The sequence below is a fragment of the Macaca thibetana genome, chromosome 1 (assembly GCF_024542745.1).
Source record: "Macaca thibetana thibetana isolate TM-01 chromosome 1, ASM2454274v1, whole genome shotgun sequence".
In the NCBI taxonomy this organism is placed as follows: Eukaryota; Metazoa; Chordata; class Mammalia; order Primates; family Cercopithecidae; genus Macaca; species Macaca thibetana.
This window is the reverse complement of record NC_065578.1, coordinates 53174369-53183469: the sequence shown is the minus strand read 5'-3', so window position 1 is coordinate 53183469 and position 9101 is coordinate 53174369. Positions and strand designations below refer to the sequence as shown.

Below are 9101 nucleotides of genomic sequence, written 5' to 3'. Positions count from 1 at the left end.
GGCGGGGTGGGGCCTGTGGGAGGCGTGGCGCGAAGAGCTCGGGGTAGGAGCGAGCGCGCCCGGGAACTCTGCGGAGGCCGCGGCGGCGCGGGGGGCGCGGCTGAGGGCAGGGCGGGCCTGTCGGAGTCGTGGCGCGAAGAGCTCGGGGTAGGAGCGCGCGCCCGGGAACTCCGCTGTGGTCGCGGCGAGGGGGCGGGGCTGAGGGTGAGACGGGGCTTGTGGGAGGCGTGGCGCGAAGATTTCGGAGTTGGAGCGCGCGCAGTCCCGAACTCCGCTGAGGCTGCGGCGAGGAGGCGGGGCTGTGGGTTGGGGCGCTCTGCGTGGGGCGGGGCGAAAGGGAGGTTTCGAGCCAGGAAGGTACGGCGCCCAGAACTAAGGGGAGTCCCAGGCGAGCGGGCCGCGGGGTGGGCAGGCTGGTACCAGGGGGTGTGGGGGCCTGGCCGGGCAAGGCAGAAGGAAGGGGATGCTGGTGGGAAGGGAGCAACAGTGGAGGGTGGTGAAAAGACGAGCAACGGGAGGCGTGGAAGGGCCGTCGCGGGAGGTCTGACGCGGACCCGCCTTCTCCTCTAGACCCTGGAGGCGCCAGTGCCAGGCCTCGAAGCTCTTTGAGGCCAGAAATAGCGTCTTGACCACCAAAAGGGAAAACCAATTGTAAATCGAAATTAATTAGCCTACCAAAATGTAAGCGGTCAGCCGCAACGTAAGCCATCTAGCTATGAGTTGTACTTAAGGTCGGGGGCATTTATTATATTCTTTACATAATTTGGGGCGAGGCCTCCACAAGTCTGAGGCTCTAGGGCCCTCGGAAGTCTGTCTCCACAGGGCCTGGGACTGAGGAGGAGGGTTTGGGATGGAGGTGAGAAGGTGGTGCCAGGGCTGGTTTGTCTTGGAAGCGGTGGCCTTGTCACCGCGGAGACAAGCCGTAGGCCAGGTCCGCGTTTTCTAAAGTACACCACGTTCCCAATGGATGGTACTTGAAAGAGCATGAGGAGTCCAGCTGTAGCACCAGAACCAAGGGGGCTGGTCAGGTTGAAGGTCCTCTAAGGACTTGACCTGAAGAGGTTTGGAGAAAGAAGGACCACAAAGGGCATGTGAGCTAGCGATGAAGGGGTGAACTGGGGACGAAACCAGTGGCCCTAATTTGAAAGACAGGATAAAGCATCAGGGAATTCCAGGGTCAGGGATTGTAAAAAATGGAAAGGATAGCACCCCAGAGTGTACCACCTTTGGTAAACTGCGGCCCTGAGGAAATTACCTTGTTCTGAAGGGGTGGGGGATTAGACTACCTCCCAAACCTGCACTTTTGTTTTGTTTTTTGGAGACATCATTGCTCTGTAGCCCATGCTGGAGTGCAGTGGCGCGATCTCACCTCACTGAGCCTCCGCCTCTTGGGTTCAGGCGAGTCTCCTGCCTCAACCTCTGGATTAGCTGGGATTACCGGCGCCCGCCACCACACCCGGCTAATTTTTATATTTTTAGTAGGGACGAGGTTTCACCATGTTGGTCAGGCTCGTCTTGAACTGCTGGCCTCAAGTGATCTGCCTGCCTGGGCCTCCCAAATGCTGGGATTACAGGCGCCTGCCAACAGGTCCGGCTAATTTTTGTAGTTTTAGTAGAGGGGATTTCGAGGTTTCACCATGTTGCCCAGGCTGGTCTTGAACTTGTGAGCTCAAGCTGTCCGCCCACCTCGGCCTCTCAAAGTGTCAGGATTACAGGCGTGAGTCACTGGCGTCATTGTATGTATTTCTCTAAGGTTGGTTGTCTCTTGTCATTAACTGCAACAAAAGATAAAGAAATGGCAGAGACTGGCATTTCTACTTAAGTAATTCTACCCAAAACAGGAAATAGGGAGGATAATGTTGAATATAGAAGGTGTGAAATGAGTTTTGCATTAAAGCATGTGTTTGCTTCTCAGAAAACTTAAGAATGTGAGGTAAGAAAAGAACTGAACACTTGGGAAGTACATTCTTTCCTATTCATCTGCTCCATATCAACCCTGAAGTGTAACTCTTTTTTAAAAAACAAGTTCTTGACCGGACACAGTGACTCGCTCCTGAAATCCCAGCACTTTGGGTGGCCAAGGTGGGCGGATCGCTTGAGCTCATGAGTTAGAGACCAGCCTGGGCAACATGGCAAAACCCTGTCCCAACAAAACAAAAGAATGAGCCAGGCTTGGTGGTGCGTGCCTGTAGTCCCAGCTACTAGGAAGGCTGAGGTGGGAGGATCGCTTGAGCCCGGGAGGCAGAGGTTGCATTGAGCCGAGATCACATGGTTGCACTCCAGCCTGGGCCATAGAGCCAGACCTTATCTCAAAAAAAAAAAAGTTACCTCCCTATAGCTCCAACCCTCACATTTCCACCCCCAAATAGATTACTGCATAGTTTCCCCAGCTTTACACTATTTATACATGGGTCCAATAATTACTTGTGGATGTGCTGTCCTCTATATGATGGTATATTTAGCAGCATTTTCCCTCCCAAGTTGTGACAGCTAAAACTTCACATGTTGTGAAGTGTTGGTTGGAGGCCAAAATCTACCCCCAGTCCAGTTGAGAACCACTGGAGTACGGAGTACAAGATAAACTTCATTGCCGTTAACTTGGCTTTTCAGATCTTTCATTATCTTTTCCCAATCTACCTTTCCTAGAATTTGACTCAGTCCAAGAGAACTACCAATGCAGGAATCCTGTCTTTGGCTTCCTCCATAGATTTCTTTGGCTTCTTCCATAGATTATGATCTTTTACTGACTTTTCTTGGATGTTTCCAGGGATGAAAGAAATTTAAAATCTTTACTTTGCACGAAAGTCCTTGTCTCTCCAAAGTTCCTGCTCAAAATGTGTATTTGTTGAGTTCAGTTCACACCCCTGGAGGTGTAAAAAATCCTTTTTCCATTTGTGAGCACCACTGAGAATAAAAATGGTAGTCATATTTCTATTTTTCACCTTCCTCTATGTAATATGGTTTATAGATCATCATGAACTTTTTACTCTCCTCTGAACAATATCGCGCCTGACGATGTCCTACTTAAAACATACTACCCAGAACTGAACACAGTGTTCTGGATGTGCGTCACACGATGTTAGTACGTAGTATATTATACTATTAGCTTCATGCTTATTCATCTTCCTTGACTCTGAAACTTGAAGGCAAGAACCAAGTCTTAGTCCCTAGGTTGTTATATTCGTCTTTGCAATACTAGCACAGTGCTTGGCCCTTAGTTCAACTGGTGTTCAAAAATGTTGATGGAATGTGGTACTTCCTTAAACTCTAAGATAGCATTCCATTACCTTTAGGGGCAGATAGAGTACACTGTTGCCTTATATTGACTTTGTGATCAACCAAACCTATATGTATCAGATCAGAGGTTGGCACACTTTTTTGTAAAGGGCCAAATAGTAAATATTTCAGGTTTTATGGGCCTTGTAGTCTGTTTCAGTGACTCAGCTATGTCACTGTAACATATAATCAGCCATAGGCAATATATAAGCGAATGAGCATAGCCACTTTCCAATATAATTCATGGACATTAAAATCTGAGTTTCATGTAATTTTTGTGTGTCACAGTATATTTTGATTTTAAAAAATATTTTAAAATGTTAAACACATTTTTAGCTTGTGGGCAGTACAAAAACAAATGGCAGGCTAGATTTGGCTCACAGGCAGTAGTTTGCTAACCCCTGATTTAGACTAACCCTTGTATGATTGATTTTTTCCAAAACTGAGTAAAGGTTTTTACTTTTATCCTTATTAGATGACTTACTCATTGCAAGCCATCTTTCTAGCTTGCTCATTTCTTTTTGAATGCTAATTCTGTCACCTAGCGTATCAGCTGACATCCCAAGCTTTGTGTCTGCAAAATTGATGAGCATACTTTGTGCATCCTTAATTAATAAAAATGTTGAGTAGGATAAGGATAGAAGTTCTCCACAAGTTCATTTTCTTCCATTAATCATCATTCTTTGAGTATAGCCACTTAGAGTTAGAAATATCTACCTAGAGTACTGGCTGTCACCCAATTCATATTTCTCTGTCGGGTTCACAGGGTATCTTGAGAAGCTTTGTCTGAAGCTTTGTCGAAATGTTTAGAACATGTTCCAAATGGGTAGGAATTCCATCAGACAAACAGAAATGTATAGGTTTGGTTTAGCTTGTAAACTAATGTTACTGCTACTTCCAATTTTAGTACTTCCTTGGTTACATTTTCAAGGCTACCATTTTAATAATGAATTTTAATAATTTTAGGGTTTTGTTGAGAATTAGCATTCAAGTTTATCAATCTGTATTTACAGAATTCATCATCTTTCTCCTCTTAAAACTAAGGCTTGACAATTCATCCCACACTGACTGTTTCTCTGGTATCAATAGTGTCAAAAGCTGTGGTAAGATTGATAGAGAAAAGAGGCACAAAAAATTAAAATATATGTGTTTTCTTACCAATGTTACCACACTTTTAATACTATCGATACTAGTTTTTAAAATATAATAGAAAGTGAACTGTATTCTAATAAATAAAAACTAAGAATAAATGCATTTTTATAAAATACTGATACTGGCCGGGCACAGTGGCGCATGCCTTTAATACCAGCACTTTGAAACGCTGAGGCAGGAGGATCACTTGAGGCCAGGAGTTTTAAGACTAACCTGAGCAAGCTGGGTGTGCTGGCTCACGCCTGTAATCCCAGCACTTTGGGAGGCTGAGGTGGGCGGATTACGAGGTCAGGAGTTTGAGACCAGTCAGGCCAACATGGTGAAACCCCGTCTCTACTAAAAATACAAAAATTAACCTGGCGTGGTGGCGGGTGCCTGTAATCCCAGCTACTCAGGAGCTGAGGCAGGAGAATCGCTTGAAACCGGGAGGCAGAGGTTGCATTGAGCCAAGATCGTGCCATTGCACTCCAGCTTGGGCAACAAGAGTGAGACTCCGTCTCAAAACAAAGACTAGCCTGTGCAGCATAGCAAGACCCCATCTCTACAGAAAAAAAAAAATTTTTTTTGGCCTCCCAGAGTGCTGGGATTACAGGCATGAGCCACTGCACCCGGCCTAATTGAGTATTTTTATGGTATTCCATGTTGTTCTCCTCTGTTGACCTTCTTCCTGTACCTCTGTGTTTTTGTTTTTTTGTTTGGCTAGGGTAGTCAGGGACTTATTTTGTGAAGCAGAGTGGCAGAAATAGTCATGTCATATAGATTATCCCTGGGAGCGGTTTCTTATATAAACAAACATGTTAGAGTCCCTCCCACATGTTGAATAGCTTGGCTGTTAAACCATCTGCTAGGCAACAGCCTTTCCTTCTCACTTGGTTTTCTCAGATAAAGTTTAGAGAATCAAGAAGTTGCTTTTTTTTTGATTTGCAGGTTAAACATTTTAAGATGAGAAAAATTGATCTCTGTCTGAGCTCTGAAGGGTCCGAAGTGATTTTAGCTACATCAAGTGATGAAAAACACCCACCTGAAAATATCATTGATGGGTAAGAGTTACTATAGTTTGTTGTTTACAGTCTTAAATCAGTGAATCCCTTGAGTACTTGGACTGTGTTTTATAACAACTTGCCCTGTTAAACATAGTTTAATAAATGTTTGGTGAATTATCTGATATCCACTTTTGGTACCATTTCTGAAACTAATTCAGTTGTGTATATTTAGGTTTTTGATCCTTTTCTTTATAATGCCTAAACTGAACTCTTCATACAAATAGGTTTTTTTAGAAGTGGTTTACCAAGGCAAAAACTCAAACAACTTCATTTTATGGAAGTGTAAATTTTAAGGTCTGGTTTTGGTTTTACTCCAAGTTTTTCTTGGAATAAGAATGTAAATATTATAACTTCCTATATACTACCTATTTCCTTACTGGTCTAAGTGATATCTTTGCAGAACTGAATGCTTCATTCCGTGCTATCACGTATTGTTTTGCCTCTCCCCTTGTTGATATCCTTCCAATTTCTACTCTTCATTGTGCTACAGCTTTTTCTAGGTGGATATTTTTCTAAATATTGTTCTTAGACTTCTGATTCCAAGAAAAAGCAGTTAATGGGAGAACTCCTTTTTTTCTTTTTTTTTTTTTTTTAAGACAGAGTCTCACTCTGTCACCCAGGCCAGAGTCCAGTGGCGCCATCTTGGCTCACTGCAACCTCCGCCTCCCGGGTTCAAGTGATTCTCCTGCCTCAGCCTCTTGAGTAGCTGGGACTACAGGAGTACGCCACCACACTGGGCTAATTTTTGTATTTTTTAGTCGAGACGGGGTTTCACTATATTGGCTAAGCTGGTCTCAAACTCCTGACCTTGTGATCCACCCACCTCAGCCTCCCAAAGTGCTGGGATTACAGGCATGAGCTACTGAGCCCACCTGAGAACTCCTTTTTATTTTGAGACGGAGTTTTGCTCTTGTTGCCCAGGCTGGAGTGCAATAGCACAATCTCGGCTCACCAAAACCTCCACCTCCCGAGTTCAAGTGATTCTCCTGCCTCAGCCTCCCGAGTAGCTGGGATTACAGGCATGCACCACCACGCCTGGCTAATTTTGTATTTTTAGTAGAGATGGGGTTTCTCCATGTTGGTCAGGCTGGTCTTGAACTCCCGACCTCAGGTGATTTGCCCACCTTGGCCTCCCAAAATGTTGGGATTACAGGCGTGAGCCACCGTGCCTGGTGGAGAACTCCTTTTTTAATACTTCTGGCTTATTACTTTCTTGAACCCTCTTTCTTGGTATATGTACAATGACCAGAGTTTGACTCATAGAACCATCTAATTTTAGGCCTGGAAGGACTTGTGGGTTTATTTTGCCAAAACCCTTTATTTCAGACTTGTGGTAAGAGAGGTCTAAGGAGGTTAAGTACTACTTTTAATTATTGAAGGCAGAACCAGTTGTAACAGAGGTTTCATGATACTTTATGTATCTTGAAGCCCATGTATCTGGATGAAATTCTAGCAACTCAGCCTCTTCCTTGAAGCCTAGTTGTAATCTTTATGACAACTGACTTTTCCCCTCAGATTCCTTTAGCTCTTTGCTGGGGTCCAATAACAGTTGGTATATACCTCTGTTACCTTACTTTTTCCTTTATTGTATTGTTTATTTTTAATGTTTGTTTCCTCTCTCAACTGTGAATTCCTAGAAGTCAGAGACTATTTCTATGAGTCAAACTTGACTAATATTGGAAAGTAATCAACATCTACACACACACGCATACATATAAACACATATATATGCACATATTACTCTACATTTGCATAGGGCTTTATAATTTCATAGATACTTTGTCAATTGACCCTTACAGTAATCTTGGGGAATAAGAAGCACAAAAAAGTATTTTCAACTCCTTCGTAAAGATGAAGAAAAGAATGATCAGATGACTTGCTCAAAATAAAAATGACTTGCTCAAAATTACACAGATAAGCAAGAGGCAGAATCAGCTAACACTCATGTCTTCTAACTTGTACTCAGGGATCTTTGTGCTACACTGGGTTAACTCAAACTTAGTTTGAATCAAAAATTTAATATCTGCTTTTTGCCTGTGTCTCTTCTTTCTTTTTCTTAGTTGTTTACTTCCTGAAATTCGGGTAATAGTTACTATCCTACTCTGACTTGGAGTAGAAAAATTAATATGGGAATTGCTTTAAGAATACACAGAACTGTGGAGATTTGCCTTAAGTTGTTTGCCAGAAATAGAGGACTTTCCAGAAACACTCCTTGATTTTGATTGGAGATAGATTAGTTTTCCAAGGCAAGATCAATTTACCTTACAATACTTTGGTGATCTTTCTCTCAAGCGAGTCTGTTTTATATGTTTATAGAATGTTAGGATTAGCTATCATATATTGCAGTTAATATTTTAGGCTCTGTCCATTTTGATAAATAAGGACATAATATTTTTTAGATTAGACAAAAACTCTTAGTACAGGAAAACATAAGGAATAATGTAGTTACTGTCCTGATAACTGAACAGAGTACATAGGGGACTTTTAATGCATATGCAGTTCTAGAAAATATAATTAGACTGTATATTGTAGACACTAAAAGTTAATTTCTGGCCAGGTGCGGTGGCTCATGTCTGTAATCCCAGCACTTCAGGAGGCTGAGGCAGGCAGATTAGTTGAGGTCAGAAATTCAAGACCAGCCTAGCCAACTTGGGAAAACTCTGTCTCTACTAAAAATACCAAAAAATTAGCCAGGTGTGGTGGCGTGCGCCTATAGTCCCAGCTACTCGGGAGGCTGAGGCACCAGAATTGCTTGAACCCAGGAGGTGGAGGTTCAGTGAGCTGAGATCGTGTCACTGCACTCCAGCCTGGGTGGCAGAGCGAGACTGTCTCAAAGAAAAACAGAAAGTTATTTTCTGTTCACAGTTGCTTTATCTAAATAGAGTAACCATAGAATTATTTGGAGAAAACAGTGCTATAAATGTGTCCCTACGGGATAATGGAATATTGTTTTATGGCCCTGCTCCAAACTCTCCATTCCTTCAGAAATAAGAGTTAAATAAATAGCCAGGCATAGTGGCTGAGGCAGGAGGATAGCTTGAGGTCAGGAGCTTGAGACTAGCCTGGGCAACGTAACAAGACCACATCACTAAAAAAAGAAAATGATTATACTTCTACTTTTCCTCTGCCCTTTGTATTTAATGTGTCAGTGAAAAAGGGGAAAAGAGGTTCTACACTAGGAAAAAAAAAGCCAAGTAAAAAAGAAGAGAGAGAATCAGTTCTTTTGGTGTAGTGTAGAAGAATACTGTATTTAGAATTAAAATTCCTGGGTAAGTGAACTATGTGTTATCTTGGTTAAAGAGTATATATATTACTCTTTGAGCCTCAGTTACTGATCTGAAAAATGGAGGATAATACCACCTTTCCTGCTGACCTCAGAATTGAGAAAAAAATCACATGAGATAATCCATGTAAAATAGGTGTTAGCTATAAAGTCATATTTAAAAGAAAACTACCACTTTGATGACTTCCTTATATATAATTACAAGATTTAGTTAGATGTCTTTTCTTTTTTTTTTTTTTGAAACAGGGTCTCACTCTGTCACCCAGGCTGGAGTGCAGTGGCATGATCTCGGGTCACTGCAACCTCTGCCTCCTGGGTTCAAGCGATTCTCCTGCCTCAGCTTCCCG

The 9101-nt window shown here is 42.9% G+C and overlaps 2 protein-coding genes across 10 annotated transcripts in view; one reads left to right on the top strand and one right to left on the bottom strand.

Annotated features, from left to right (window-relative positions):
- The window catches only part of MRPL37 (mitochondrial ribosomal protein L37), a 911410-nt gene that overhangs the window by 277227 nt on the left and 625082 nt on the right, over nt 1-9101 (bottom strand). The window lies entirely within an intron of this gene.
- The window catches only part of IFT25 (intraflagellar transport 25), a 29279-nt gene that overhangs the window by 337 nt on the left and 19841 nt on the right, over nt 1-9101 (top strand). For 2 of the 9 annotated variants that reach the window (XM_050803654.1, XM_050803594.1), the window contains exon 2: nt 5356-5468. In XM_050803654.1, coding sequence (XP_050659611.1) covers nt 5371-5468 — 98 coding nt within the window. In that variant the 5' untranslated portion in view covers nt 5356-5370. The other 7 variants (XM_050803615.1, XM_050803589.1, XM_050803643.1 and 4 more) reach the window with 7 other exon arrangements.